Source organism: Vanacampus margaritifer, chromosome 1, assembly GCF_051991255.1.
Source record: "Vanacampus margaritifer isolate UIUO_Vmar chromosome 1, RoL_Vmar_1.0, whole genome shotgun sequence".
NCBI classification, from domain to species: domain Eukaryota; kingdom Metazoa; phylum Chordata; class Actinopteri; order Syngnathiformes; family Syngnathidae; genus Vanacampus; species Vanacampus margaritifer.
The window spans coordinates 55,888,045-55,903,854 of NC_135432.1; the positions used below are offsets into that span (position 1 = coordinate 55,888,045).

A 15,810-nucleotide genomic window follows, 5' to 3' on the forward strand; every position below is an offset into this window, starting at 1 on the left:
TAAATCCATTAGAGGCGCCTTCGCCATGCACACGTCATGCTTTATTTATTTTTTTTACAGCAGTTTGAGGATAATCTAAGAATACTGTATTGAAGATTTCAACACACGGAGGCGTGGTTCATTTTGTGTAGGAAATGTGACGCATAGATGGTGAAATAGGTGATGACAACTTTCTGTGTATAATTAACTCATTCACTGCCATTGACCCCTATAAATGTCAATTTGTATGAGTTAAAAAAAAAATTCCCCACTTTTGTTAACAAGAGTAGTTTTTTTTTAAATAATCTTTTTTTTTTAAGAAAAGAAAACATTATAAAAAAATAAAAAATAAAATAAATAAAAAAATATTTTCAATTGTAATTAATCACATGACATCAATAGTTAACTTACAATTAATCACAAATTTTATATCTATTCTAAATGTATTATATTTTTTTTCCTAGGTTTTCATACTCTTGTTAACAAAAGTGGAAAAAAGTTCTAAACTAATATGAATGATTTTTTTTTACGTCTATAGCCCTCAATGGCAGTGAATGATTTTTTTAGATAGTTGCACTTAAAAAGATTAATCGGCCATTGTAAATTACATTTACAAAATGTCCAGGGCCTTGTTAAAAAAAATGTGTTGACTGAGTTATTTAAAAAAAAAATAATATTTTGTTGGTTCGTTGCAAACTACTTTCAGCTTGTAAATATTAGCTTCCCTTGTATGATTTTGCTAAAAGAAGCTTACAGCTTAAGAAAACCTTTAACATAGCAATTTGGTTGGAATCTGCCTGCATTTAATGATATGCAAATACATCAATTGAATATATTTCTTGAGTGCCTTCCTCTCTGAGAAACAACGTGAGGGTCTTTCCTCTCGATGTACTGCTCCAGGCACTGCTCCAAGTCCTCCCAGTTTATTTTCTTCAATCCATCCTATCAAAACATAACATAAAAAGACATTATTTGCTGTGACCATGACGACGTCAAGCGTAGACAACAAGTCATTTATTGTTGCGGATTTCACACAGACTTTGCCGTGGGTCTCTGTGGCTCCATCGGGGTGAGCTGCCGCCTGCTTTGATGGTTTGGCCTGGTTGTTTTCATTTTTCTTCAGTTTTTGACACTCCTTCTTCACCTCTTCGATCTTCTTTTGCAGAACCAAGGCTTTTTTGTCCTGGACTACCGTGTTCTGCAATTGCAGCTTGGATTGCTTCTCCTCCGCTTTTCTGCAGCGCACCAAATGTGATCAGTCATTGCTTTAAACAAGCCATTTGTTTACTCAATTGCAGACAGCATGAAGTATAAACAGTTATGCACTGTCAAATCTTGCATTAAAAGCTCCTTTCCTTTTGTTCAATGTTCACAAACAATCGCTAGTGTCGCAAACGTTCGCCCCTCAGTGGAATAAGGGCTTAATAAAGACCACTAAAGAAGAACTCATTCACTGCCATTGACGGCTATAGACGTCAAAAATTCATTTGAACTATTTCTATTAGTTCAACATTTTTTTTCACTTTTGTTAACAAAAGTATGCAAACCTAGATTTTTTTTTTTTGTATTAGAACATATATAAAATTTGTGATTAATCGTGAGTTAACTAGTGAAGTCATGCGATTAATTACGTTTAAAAATTGTAATGGCCCGACGCCCCTAATTTTTAATAATTTTTTCTTTAAATAAATAAACATTCTTAATTTTTTTTTATACAATTAAAAAAAATAATAATCGTGAGTTAACTAGTTAAGTCATGCGATTAATTATGTTTAAAAATGGTAATGGCCCCATTTTTTCCACTTTTGTTAACATGAATATGAAAACCTATACATTTTGTTTACTGTACATTTAGAACAGATAAAAAAAAAAAGATTATTAAAAAATTAGGGGCGTCAGGTAATTAATTTTTTTTATCGTAGTTAATCGCATGACTTCACTAGTTAACTCACGATTAGTCACAAATTTTATATCTGTTCTAAATGTACAACAAAAAAAATCTAGGTTTGCATACTCTTGTTAACCAAAGTGGAAAAATATGTTAAACTGATAGAAATAGTTCAAATGAATTTTTGACGTCTATAGCCGTCAATGGCAGTGAATGAGTTAATTGTGAATGGGTCTTCTAGCTTGACAGTGGCCTAAAACAGTGGTTCTCAACCTATCCTATCCAGCCTGTTTTCTATGTCTCCAACACAGGTGTTTCAAACAGCTCAGCCAATCAGCAAGCTCTGCATGAAGCATGATAACGATCCTCAGCTGTGTTGGCTGAGGGAGACATGGAAAACAGGCTGGATAGAAGTACTCGAGGACCAGGGTTGAGAACCACTGGCTTAAAACATACAGGCCTAATGCTGCATTCGAGGGAAGCAGGAAGTTGGACTTTTCCAACTTCATACCAGGAAGTGTGCAGGGGAATGCCCCTTAATGGTAATAGTGAACAGTATAACACAATTTACTGGAGAATAAAACTAGATAGCTTTCTTCATTCATAAATATTCGACATAACTTCACATAACGCAACGTACGTGACAGTATGCCGCTGCATGAAATGATACAATGAACTATATGGAATGCTTATAAAATGATAAATGCATAATATTTACCTTTTTTGTTGTTGTTCCTCTTCCATTTGATTTATTGCGAGAAGGCAAGTTTGCTGGAGGTCAAAATGTGTTTTGAGGACCAAAAAAATAATAATTTTATCACTGTCTGCTTTTTTGGTTGTTTACTTTCGCCTCAAACGCTTTCAGGTCGGAAGTGAGAAAATCCAACTGGGATAATTCCGACTTCTGACCATCCTCGAATGCAACATTAGGGGCGTGGCTTTGGCTGAGAGGGGAGGGATTAGTGAAGTAAGGCGACATAAAATTCTTGCTAGCAGTTTTCGCAATGCCTCCTTTTCTTACAAATTATTTCCTCCATTACAGGTGATATAGTGAACCACTGAAAACTAATTTTCCATTATTTTCTGTGTCTCAGGACAAAGCAATATAAGTATTAATTTGTCACCATATTGGTCCTATTAATGTCTTTCGACCGGATGGACCAGCCAGTGTCACGTGATTGAGCCGACCTGAGCGTATTGGCGATGATCAGGGCTTTAGTGTGGAGGCTGATATTCTGCATGTCCTCCAACAGCACCTTCTTCTTCTTCTGATTCTCCCTGTGGATGTAGTCTCGCTTCTTCTGCTGTTCAATCACCTCCGCTTCCTTCATGAGCAACAGACGCTCCTTCAGCTCAGTGTGGGACATCTCCACGAGCAGCTCGTGACCTGCAATCTGACACGAAAGGCAAACTGTGACACGTTATCTTAAATCAATCTTCCTCGTTGACTTACCTGTGTGTTGTCGAACATGTTGCTTCGGACGTTAGGGAAACATTCCATGGCGTGGATTTCACTGATGAGTTCCATCTTCTTGTTAAGTGCTTCCTTTGCTTCCTCGTGTGCTTGATGAACAATCTCTTGATGGTGCGCTACAAATTCTTTGACTATGGTGTCGCAATTAAATAGATTCGTTATAATCAGAAATCAGGAAGAAATGGTGTGACGTGAAGGTGCGTACCAGCACTCTGCCTGCATTTCTTCATCCTCTCTGTGGCTTTTTGGGAGTTACTGTGACCCTCTGCCACTTGTTGTACTAAGTCTTTTTTTTCTTTTTCTTCCTCCAACTTTCTCTGGACCTTTTGCTGAGTTCGCTTAACTGTCTGCAAAAAAAGTGAATAATGTTCATATTACTGTACTGACTAGGGGTGGGAATCTTTGACTGTCTCACGATTCTATTTGATTCCAATTTTTTGGGTCTGCGATTCAATTCGGAATCGATTTTCGATTAAGGGCGTTTTTTGATTCAAAATGATTTGATTGACAATGATTTTTGCTTCAATCTATAGATGTGCAAGGAATTGTAATGATCTACTCCAGTCTGACTCGCTAATGATAATTAGCGCGCTAGTCGCGGCACTTTTATCACTCAAAAGAATGGCTCCACGCTGCAAAAAAACAACTTCTATTGGAATAACTTGATTGCGACTTTTTCCTTCTTCTCACTAATGCGGCTACAACTTAACAGTGTATTAGACCGCGGGGAACCACACTACCCCTCAGTGGCCAAATCGGGTACAACATGAACAGCGCTCCAAATAAAGGCACACGCAGACAAAAGCAAGACAGTATAAAATGATTTAAATAAAATCGATTTCGGGACATTTAAAATCGATTCTGAATCACACTAAATGAGAATCGCGATTCTTATGAGAATCTATTTTTTGGCACACCCCTAGTACTGACTCAAGGGACAAATAATTTTACATTAGAAAAATCACACTGTATACGTCACTAAACAAAAATGGAATTGAAAAAAAATTCTAAGGAAAAAAAAGGGTGATTGTAAAATGTAAAAGTTATACTTAAACTATTTGCATGTTCAGTCAATAAAGGGTTTATTTATTTATAATGGCACCAATATGAGCCTGGAACAAGTTGATTCACTGATTTCCTGAGACATTTGTTAGAAATTGACAAAGTAGAACAACATGAAGGTCCATCAACATCACACAATAGCTAGAGTTCAACTTTGGAGGTCTCCAATGTTTGTTGCTGTTCTCTTACTAGATGTTTACCCACCTCATCTCTTTTGAGCCGAGCAGCCTTCTTGTTACGTTCCGCTATTTGTGCACGGGCCAAAACGGCCTCCCAATGGCTGAGAATGACACTGGCATGCTTCTGCTCAATCTTTGCCAAATACTGCTGATGGTCTTTCGCGCACATTTCCTTCTCCTTCAGTAGAAAAACTGAAGGCTCATTTGCACCTTCCACCAGACTCTCTATTCTATATAAATAGGGTAAGAAAACGTTTTTGACAAAATCTACAGATACACATCTGGTATGATATAATGTTGCATTTAACTCATCTGTTAATTAATGTCTGTTCCCAACTCACCTCTGCAGCTTGTCCTGCACGTGGCGGTCATGTAGCACCCGCCGCCTCAGCATGGCTGCCCTATTGAGTTTGATAGGAACAGTGTCCTGTGAATCCTGGAAAATGTGCAGCAAAATAACATTGCACTGAACACTTGCGCAAAGATTCAGGTAAAAACTGCGGAATAACTAAAACAATAACTTCTCACCTTAGCAATGGGAGGGGGAGGTGCCTTAAATGGGTCAAAATTCTGTCCTGAGTCCAAACCTTCTCTTAACTGGTACATCAGTCGCTGCATTCCAAACGTATATAATGAAAATGATCAATGATGCAAAAAAGCATTTAGAATTTTTTTTAAAGACAATAGTATGTTCTATGCAGCCCCACTAGTCTAAATATGGCATTCTGATTAATGTTACATTAGTGAAATATGATTAAAATCCAGCAATTTTTATCAATATCAGAAGTCGGCCATTTTGCCACTTGCTGTGGAGTGAAAATGACATCACAGTTGCTCGGGTCTCAGGTAAAAACCAATCACAGCTCAGCTTAAAAAAAAACAAACAGGTGAGCTGTGATTGGTTGCTGCCTGAGCCCTGAGCAGCTTTGATGTTATCTTCCGTCAACAGCAAGTGGCAAAATGGCCGCCCCCTGAGACGGATAAAAACGGCTGGATTTTGCTTCATAACTCTTATCCCACAAATGTAATATTAATCACTAAATCAGAATGTCATGTTTAGACTAGTGAAGTCACATATAACATATTATTGTCAAGAAATGTTTAATTAACAATACGCTTGCTATCGCTGCAATGTACAAAACTGCAGAGAGTGGCAAAATCAGGTTAACAGTTAGCTGCTATATATAATTATAGAAAAAAAAGAGTCAAATACTGATATAAAATTAACAAATATACTCTTTACATAAAATATGCATTATATAGGCACCTTAAATTGTACAACATGACTGAGTTACTCACACCCCTCACATTTTAATGTCTATTTTTAGTGGAAAACACGTAACAAATGACACTAGTCAATGTACAGCTTGTTTAGCAGCGTAAATGTACAACAACCTCAAAACTCAACACACAGCCTATAATGTCTTAACCACTGTCAACAAAATGAGAACACCTTAAGTGTCATTATATTTTGGCCATTATTCATTCACTCTCTTTGTCTCTCTCTCTCTCTGACCTGGCATTTTCACTGTGGGGTGTACTCACTTTTGCTTATGGCTGTGTTTTGTTATTTTGAGAGCAACAGTCAAATGACAGTTTTTACACAAGCTGAACACTGACTCAGTGATGTACCATGAAATTATATAGTAAGATATTTATGGAAAAAGTGAGGGACCTACTCACTTTTGTGAGATACTGAAATAATGTATATCTGATAATATATGCAAATGTTAAACATGTGTCATTATGGCATGCATGGGCGTATTTTTTCACCATGCAACTGCAACTCCATATATGTGTTGTATTGGAAGTGGGTCCACCATACCTGTGTGCAATCAGTTCTTCTTGGTCTTGCAAATCCGAACTGCTTCGTATTAACCTCATACAGCAGCTCCTTCAGCCAACAACATACAGGAAGTCAGTACAATTAACTCATTCACTGCCATTGACAGCTATAGACGTCCAAAAAACATTTTAACTATTTTTATTAGTTAAATTTTTTTGTCTCAGTTTTTGTTAACAAGAGTATAAAAATCTTGATTTTTTTTTTGTACATTTAGAACAGATATAAAATTTGTGATTAATCGTGAGTTAACTAGTGAAGTCATGCGATTAATTATGTTTAAAAATTGTAATGGCCTGACCCCCCTAATTTTTAATAATTATTTTTTTTAATTAAAAATGTATTTATTTATTAATTTTTTAAGAAAATATTATTTAAAATAATTAAAATTAAATAAATAATAACAATAATAACAATAATTAAATAATTACAATTTTATAATAATATTTTTTTTTAATTAAAATTGTATATATATATATATTTTTTTTTTTTTTTTAAGAAAAGATTATTTAAAATTGGGGGCATCAGGCAATTAAAATTTGTAATCGTAATTAATCGCATGACCTCACTAGTTAACTCACGATTATTAAATTTTTTTTATTGTATAAAAAAAATAAGAATGTTTATTTTTTTTAAGAAAAAATTATTAAAAATTAGGGGCATCGGGCCATTACAATTTTTAAACGTAATTAATCGCATGACTTCACTAGTTAACTCACAATTTTTTTTTTAATTGTATAAAAAAAAATTAAGAATGTTTATTTTTTTAAAGAAAAATTTAATAAAAATTAGGGGCATCGGGCCATTACAATTTTTAAACGTAATTAATCGCATGACTTCACTAGTTAACTCACGATTAATCACAAATTTTATATATGTTCTAATACACAAAAAAAAATCTAGCTTTGCATACTTTTGTTAACAAAAGTGGGAAAAAATGTTAAACTAATAGAAATAGTTAAAAATAATTTTTGACGTCTATAGCCGTCAATGGCAGAGAATGAGTTAATGGATGAATGCCTTTAATGTATCTCTTTTATACATTTCTACTGTTGTACCTCGGCCATTTCATGGTTCCTTTGCTTTATTTCTTCTAAGATCTGGATTAATTTTGGAGTCCTGTAAGTGCTGCTGGGTACCTGCAAACATTGCACGAGTGGAACATCCATCACCAACTATCATTGTGAAGGTCAATAACATGTCCTGATTGTTTTATCGAAAAAGTACATGCATCCATGGAAGTTTACATGAATTAAATTTTACTAATAACTACAAATGGGGTTGACTTGTTTGTGTTTATCCGGCAGAGGGCTGAGCTGAGGCTGACGTGAAGATGATGGTCGATGTTTGACAAAGGAGAACTCCATAAGGTCAGTAGTTTTGGGCGGAGCTTTCCGTAACCGCATCCCTTCAGACACTTTGGCAGCAAGCTTCTCCATGAGTGTCTCAATCTCAGAGCGCTTCCTACAGAAGAAAAGTTATCAACAGCTTTGTGATTCATGCCTTGAAACTATGGCATTCAATGTTTTCATTGATTCCTTTTGTTACCTGAGCAGAGGGTCAATCCAGTGGTCCTTCACATACGAAACATCATAAACACGATTCCACTCATCTTGTATCCAAGTGGTGAGGTTCATAAAGAAGAAACTCAGGAACTAAAATCAAGCACATTATATAATAGAATGTACACTTTGGGCCATAATTGATTATCATTTCAATGCAACAGCATTCTTACATTGTGCATGTTTTTGATGTCCAGAGATCTGACAATGTCGCTGAAAGCCTTCAGTCCAAGGTCATCAAAGTGGAATATGGTGAGATAACAGATGACTAAAAACAACAGAAATACACTAACAATACGATTTTTCATGTTTAAAATGGCATCAAATGTGAAGTTGTTTAAACTTACCAACAAAATGGTTGTGATATCGTTTGGATATTAGTTTGCCACCCTGGCCAAAGAAAGGATTGATGACTATATCCAATAACTTCTTGTACTCGATGCATCCAGAGACGAGGTCAAGAATGTACTTCATGGAACCAGGTTCCATGTCCTACAAAATGAATCCAGCAATGATGCTATCCAAAACTAGTAATACGACTACTTTTAGTTGACACATCCATGCAGCAAACTGGTAATTTGATCAACTATAAAACGTTGACTTTTTGTACTCCTTCATGTCATGTTTATATGTTTATGACAGCCTTGTTGTTGATTACATCATCACATTACTTTACCTGCAGATCCTTAGCCGCATCTTCCATAAAGTCATCCAAACTCATTCTCCCTGCAGTGAACTTGTCGAGAAGAAAAATGGCCTCCTTCACAAGTTCTCCATTGCCTTTCGCCATTTTGCACAGCAACACAAACTTGTGTTGAATTCCTCAACAGTTAAAATCGCAAACTATGTCACGTAACGACTGACGGAATGTATTAAGACGTGACGACACGCATCCAATGTCCAGGCGGTGTCCGGTACGCTTAAAAATAGCGGGTCATATTACGTATTCATTGTGACGTATTCACAAAAGTTTGCGCTGGCCTCGAGCTCAATTGCAAATTCGTCTACGCGCCATTTTTATGTGTAAACATCCATTCGTGGCACTGTACACAATCTAAGCGGATTATAAATCTTTTTAAATGGGAAAACTCTTAGGGTTTGTTATTTTTATTTTCGTTAAATCATCCGGAGTGACTGACTGACGTTGTGACAGCGAATGCATCACGACATGGGAAAGTCGTACGTGCATGTCGTCAACTTTAGAAGTGTCCGGTCAGAGGTCGATTCAGGCAGGTAGTAAAGATACGAATACGTCATTATGATCAATACGTTGTTTGTTTTTTTCTTCCCCAACTCACTCACACAAACGCACATATAACAACATGGTCTACCAGGCGGGGAAGCGAACCCACGCCAACCTGCATCGTAGGCAAGTGACCCATTGTGATCAATAAGAATAATTCTACGAGACGTTCAGGGACCACTTAAATCAAGTCGCAAACGCATCCTATTGGCCAGATGGCGGGCAGACGGCTCGGTTCGAAGGTAAGGGCTTAAACGCTTTTATTTATTTATTTATTTATTTATTTATTTATCATGTATTATTATTGGTTATTGCTTGCACTAAATGTCAAATTGTACTAAACATCCACCACCATATTACTTACGCAGTTTCTGTCTTAGTGTCTTTCTGTACTGTAAAATCCCAGCCGAGCATGAATTAGCGAAAGCCTGCTGCCCTCAAAACACGTTTATATTTGCCTGTACTGTATTCATGGCCAGCCCTAGGCAAAAATGTACAATGGGGAGTGTAAACCGTGAACCCCCCAATTATGCTGTAGCTTAGTTTTCCGAGTAATTCCCAACCAGTGTGCAATGGCACTGTTTTACGTGAAACATCATCAGGTGCGCTGCGGGAAACTACCCAGTGTCAGTTAATTGGTCCAAAAAATATTTATTCTCAACAAAAACGTGTTTTTATTCAAGTATCAATGCCAGCAACGTATACGTGACAGAGAAATTGAATGTCCTTCCACTAGATGGCAGAATAACCACGGTGTCCGGTATTGTTATGATTCTGCATTCATAAAATGAAACAATGCAGTTTATTCTCTGCTAACTCTCTACAGTGCATCAGTGACATTGATAGCCGTCAATAGTAGTGAATGATTTTTATTTATTTATGACAATTAGCATTCAGATCACTATTACTACATCCAATACGTGTGAATACAAATTATCCAGTAGTTACATTTCCATCTACCTACTAAAAATGTTCATTAATCCCCAGTAGGGAAAGATGATCACAGTGCATACTAGTCATGTACTACATTCATTGAGAAGACCAGACTGAGGTGTTAGCTGGAGGCCGAGCAGGACAAAAATTCCGTCCAACCTGAAGGCTCTGAGGATGAATGTGTCTAAAGACCTAAATACCAAATGGGCATTTTGTGGATATTTATTTTTGGAGTGTCTCCCTCTGAGATACAACTTGAGAGTCTGTTCTCTCGATGTACTCTTCTAAGCTGTGCTCCAAATCTTCCCAGTTTATTTTCTTCCGTCTAGCCTATCAAAACAAGACACACAAAAATGAGATTGTAGGAGCACATCCAGCCGGTCATTTACCAATACGGACGTCATACTCACTTTGTTGTGGGTCACTGTGTTTTTAAGAGTGTTTGTTGCCGCCTGCTTTGAAGGTTTGGCCTTGTAGCTGAGATTTTTCTTCAATTTTTGATATTCATGCTTTTTGTCTTCCAACTTCTTTTGTAGTGACGTGCCTCTCTCCTCTCGAGTCTGCTGCAATCTAAACTTGTCTTGCCTTTCGTCTTCTTTCCTGTAATGTCACATAACTACACTTTATGTATACATCTCAAGTCATTAAGCTGGGTTCATCAGTCAAAGCGTCACATTTGGCTGACCTGAACATGGCAGTCATTTCCATAACTCTACTTTGAAAATGCATGTTGTCCATTTCCTCCAACAACAGCCTCCGCTTTTCCTGTTTCTCCTCTAGGATAAAGTCTCGTTTCTTCTGTTGCTCATTCATATCTTCTTCCTTCATGAGGAACAGACGCTCCTTCAGCTCGGCGTGGGACATCTCTCCGAGCAGCTCGTGACCTGCACCCTGATACAAGAGGTGAGCTGTGACACAATGTCAACTTTCATTGTATTTTTAGCCCATCTTACAAAATGACCACGTCGCAATTGCAATGGATAATCAAACATTTGCCTGTTTCACGATGTTGTTATTGTTTGCTATTTACCTACTGAACTGCATCATTTTCTCTCTCGATTGTGACACACTGTCTGAAAACCACCATCACATATACTGTTTATAGTAGGGCTGGTTATCGATTCTAATTTCCTCAATTGATTCGATTTCGATTCACAAGAGTTCAGTTTGATCAAATTGAGATTTTTCCCGATTCGATTCAATTCACTTCAATACGATGTTGTTAATGGAACATTAATTCTTCTTAAATATCAAGGATGTGATAAAAAGTCCACAAACATTAAATTCCAAATTAAATTTTGCTGACGCAATGATTTAGTTTATTGATGAAAGTAATACGTGTTATAATTACTTAAGTGTTAAACAAACATTGACACCAGCAAGGATGAGATAAAAATATTTTCATAATTCTAATTCAATAATTATAAATTAAAAAGATTCTCAATTGTCTTAAAGTGCAATAAGTCAGCTCTTTCATAAATGTAAGAAAATTCACGTGCACAGTAAATTTCAAGAAAACAGTAAGATTAAAAAAAAAACAGCTTTTAATATTCAATTAGCTTATGAATTTATGAAAAAGAGATTAAAATAATTGCTTCATGGTTTTATGAATCGATATCAGGCTCAAAAAAGGAAAATCGAGTAGATATTGATTATTTTTATTTTTTTAAACCCAGCCCTACTTTATAGACATTCAATGCCGCCATCTACAGTTATATATTTGACAGTGGTTTAGAAAGACGAATTCCACAGACAAGATGGCCGAGACCCTGTTCCAAGGCTGAAAAAAAGAACACGACGAATGTAATATTTGCGGAAATAAACGATTGGATTACAGTTGGCTCCCAGCTCTGGTCGTACCGGCAAAAGTGGAATTTTATTGGGTCGACTAGTTTGACCAACCTTCCGTGTCAGTTATACAGAACAGCGACATGGAAAAATATCTTGGAAATTGACATCTGTCTGCCCTCACACTCACCTCTGTGTCATCAAAATATTTGAGCCTAATCAGAGGAAAATATTCAATTGTGTGGAGTTCGCTGATGGCTTGAAACTTCCTGTCGCGCTCTGCTTGCACTTCCTTCTGGGCTTGACGAAGGAGTTCTTGACTACGCTCTGAGACTCGCTTTACTGTTGTGAGGGAATCAAAATATATTGTCTTGAATAGGGAACACTATTCAATTGATCAATGTGCTTTGCACTTTATATCATGAAGGTACTTACCGACATTTTGATTGAAATTCTTCATCTTCTCCTTTGCTTCTTTGGGGTTCTTTATGCAGTTCTCTGACACTTGATGCACCAAATCTTTCTTTTGGTTTGCCGCCTGCATTCGTTTCTGTGCAGTTTTTAGTTTAAATTGAGACTCCTGCAAGAAAGTCATGAAAACAGACATGTGAAAATTGAGCATATAAAAGCAATGTGTCTTTTGTGAATGGTGAATAGTGCATCCACCTCTTGTTTTTGGAGTCGAATGGTGTTCTTTTTGCGTTCTGTTGCTTTTGTGCGGTCTATAGCAATCTCAAGATGGTGGATGAATGCGATGGCATGCTTCTGATCAATGATTGCTGTCTTCTCTTGATGGTCTTTGTCACGCATTTCTTTTTGCCACTGAAGAAAAGAAATTGGTTCATACCCTCCTTCCACCAGATTCTCTATCCTGCCAACAAAGAGAAAAGTATGTAGAATTTGTATTATTATAATAACAAAAATGTAAACTTTTTTTTCTTCGTTTTAAATTTAATTAAAAAAAAAAAGTCCTGTGAACCTAAAATGGCTGTGGAGAGGGGTGGAGGCCACTAATAGAAGTGTTAATTTCATACTGATATTATTATTAACACATTCTACATTTTGTTTTGTATTGCGATGTTTACTTAGTTTGAAACTATATTAGTAACTAACGTTACCAACATCAAATCCAATCATAATCAAACTTGGGAAGTTGGGAAAGCAGCTACCTCTGTAGCTCTTCCTCCACTTTGCGGTCATGGAGCGCCCTCTGTCGCAAGATTGTGGTACTGTTGAGTTTCACAGGCCATGTTTTCTAACACAAATGTAGAGCAAGTTAATGTCATTATGCAGAATTTGTAACCACAACGCTGCAATTCTCACCTTATTAGTTGGACATGGCTGACTTTTAAAAACGGAATTGAACTTAGGTTCTGAGTCCAACTCTTCTTTTATCTTGGCAATCACCTTCTGCGTTACATATTTGAATGATAAGTTATGTTGAATAGTTTCCCTCTGCTAAAATTAGAAGCTCGTTCCATACCTTTGTGTGTTCAGACTTTTGTGGTCTTGCACATTTGTATCGTGTCAAATTAGCCTCTGACAGCAGCTCCTTTTGTGATGAACAGAAAGGATGTCAGTAAGATGTAATACATTTTTGAGATAATGGAAAATGTGCACTACCTCTGTCATTTGTCGGTTCTTTTGCTTGAGTTCGTCTAATATCTGAACCTCTTTTGGAATTGTGTACATGCTGTTTGGCACCTACAAAAGTCACAGGATTGGTAAACTCATCACAAACTCATCAATGTGAAATTCAATAACCTGTTTTGACTATTATAAAAACACACAAGTTAATGTAGTGAATACAGTAATACATTTCTTACCGGCATGTATTTTTCTGGTGGAGGGCTGAGATCAGGCTGTGGTCGAGATGGTGGTTTACGATTATAAAAAGAGAACTCTACAGGTTCAGTGGTTTTGGGTGGAGATTTTGGCATCTGACCAGCTCCAAGCTTCTTTATGAACATCTCAATCTCAGAGCGCCTCCTAAATGACAAAAGACTTTAAAAACTGCAAAAATATTCTCGATTAGCGGTTTTCCTTGGCAGCTTTTAGCACCTTAGCAGTGGGTCAATCCAGTGTGGTTTCGCATATGGGACATCATAGACACAATTGAGCTCATCTCCTATCCAAGTGGTAAGGTTACTAAAGAAGAATTTCAGGAACTACAAAAATAGTACACGTTAAAAAATACACTGAACATATTGGACCTTGTAGTGCAACAATATTCTTACCATATGCATGTTCTTAACGTTCAGAGATCTAACAATGTTGTTGAAAGCCTCAAGTCCAAGGTCATCAAAGTGGAATATAATGAGATAACAGATCACTGAAAGGAACAAAAATACAATACAATTTAATTGTTTTTTTTTCCATTTCAAACTCGAACAACCAGTTGAATTAACTTACCAACAAACTGGCTGCGAAAATGTGCTGGAAGAAGTTTGCCATCATAGCTATAGAAGGAATTGATGATTATGTCCAGTATCTTCTTTTGCTCGATACATCCAGAAACAACAATGGTCACAAACTCCTTATGGTGAGGTTCCATGTTCTGGGAAATGTGCAGTAACGTTAACCACGAGGAGACATAGAATTGTTGTGTATTATATTTTTTTAGTATGTCTTGTTTGTAAATTTATTTAAAGTAACTAATAAATAATTTGTCATCCATGCTTGTATACGTAATGACTTGTTTTTAATTTTGGATTAGTTATTTTTTTTTCTGTTTATTCTAAGCTCCAAAAATATGAACGTCCATATCAGTGGTGTGGGCTGAAATCTTTCTAGGAGACCAAAAAACCAACAAAACAAAAAAGATGTTCAACTATTAACTAAGAGGCATCATTCAACGAGAGCAAGCAATTGTCAACACTTTAGATTGGTCAATAGTTGGTTAAAAATATATATATTTAAATACAGACGCACGTGTGGACTTGTGAAAAACTTTACCATAATTGATTCTGATCATAATGGCTTACCGTCAGATCTTTTGAAGCATCTTCAATAAAGTCGTCTATAGTCTTTTTGCTAGCAGGGAACTCATCAATCAGCGCAACGGCCTTTTTCACTAGTAATCCATAGCTTTTTGCCATTTTAGTCCAACACAAAGAGCTGTGCAGAACGTAGGCTCGAGAGGAGCAATTGATCACGAGATGCCAAACAATGTATAATTTACATTAAATATAACCGTGTCTAAAAAAAAAGGCCACGAGATCTGAAAGCCGTTTAGTCTGCTTGTTTTCCTTTCGTTGCCAGGGTGACGGGTTGCGTAGCGACAATCTAGCACCTTAGAAAACACATGTGAAAGGCAATTGTTTGTTTGTACAATTACCGACCATTTGAAATCGTTTTATTTTAACATTATAATCATTTCACAATTTGAATGCATCGGTTTTTGAACTGATGTCAACATTCTCTGCCATAACAAAAATTACGTCATGTGTTGTGACGTAGGTGTGCTGCCTTCCCGTTATATTGGAATTTACATTGTCTAAATTAACCATAAACATGCCACATCGCCCTGTTAAACAAAGGAATACATGTGCAAGGGAATACTATAAGCCTCAATTCTATTTAGAGAAAAGCTAGGGGCCTTCATTTTACTGGCCTTTAGAAGAGAAAAGCTGATTACTAAAAACACATGCAAACGGGTTTTGACCACTGAGTCTCACAATGTATCGTCTGTCTGCTTAAATCTGATTAAACTAATCTGATTTCCATTGAGCCTATACTGTACACAAAAACATTGTCTCAGCGTAGTGTTCACACAAATAATTAAAATATCATGTAGTTTCAAGAAAAAAAGTATGAATTTCACCATACTTCACGAAAACTGTACTACAAAGTATTATTG

General features: G+C 36.5%; 2 protein-coding genes across 3 annotated transcripts; both read right to left on the reverse strand.

Annotated features, from left to right (window-relative positions):
• Positions 1–801: 801 nt before the first annotated feature.
• Positions 802–8,895, reverse strand: LOC144063913 (cilia- and flagella-associated protein 99-like). The gene is made up of 15 exons (XM_077585903.1): positions 8,664–8,895; positions 8,335–8,479; positions 8,161–8,255; positions 7,974–8,080; positions 7,712–7,889; positions 7,484–7,564; positions 6,408–6,476; positions 5,111–5,194; positions 4,924–5,018; positions 4,608–4,812; positions 3,547–3,688; positions 3,321–3,472; positions 3,056–3,261; positions 1,019–1,214; positions 802–921 (listed from the first exon to the last, which is right to left on the reverse strand). The coding sequence occupies exons 1-15, from the start codon at positions 8,775–8,777 to the stop codon at positions 802–804; spliced, it is 1,989 nt and encodes a 662-aa protein (XP_077442029.1). The 5' UTR covers positions 8,778–8,895.
• A 1,093-nt stretch (positions 8,896–9,988) lies between these two features.
• LOC144059370 (cilia- and flagella-associated protein 99-like) lies at positions 9,989–15,361 on the reverse strand. Of its 2 annotated transcripts, XM_077578412.1 has the most exons (15): positions 14,936–15,361; positions 14,364–14,508; positions 14,189–14,283; positions 14,013–14,119; positions 13,778–13,940; positions 13,575–13,655; positions 13,435–13,503; positions 13,275–13,361; positions 13,121–13,206; positions 12,618–12,822; positions 12,387–12,531; positions 12,142–12,293; positions 10,849–11,054; positions 10,574–10,763; positions 9,989–10,493 (listed from the first exon to the last, which is right to left on the reverse strand). In XM_077578412.1, the coding sequence occupies exons 1-15, from the start codon at positions 15,047–15,049 to the stop codon at positions 10,386–10,388; spliced, it is 1,953 nt and encodes a 650-aa protein (XP_077434538.1). In that variant the 5' UTR covers positions 15,050–15,361; the 3' UTR covers positions 9,989–10,385. The 2 variants fall into 2 exon arrangements, with proteins under 2 accessions (XP_077434538.1, XP_077434546.1); XM_077578420.1 differs by lacking the exon at positions 9,989–10,493 and having other exon boundaries at positions 10,581–10,779.
• Between the last annotated feature and the right edge of the window lie 449 nt (positions 15,362–15,810).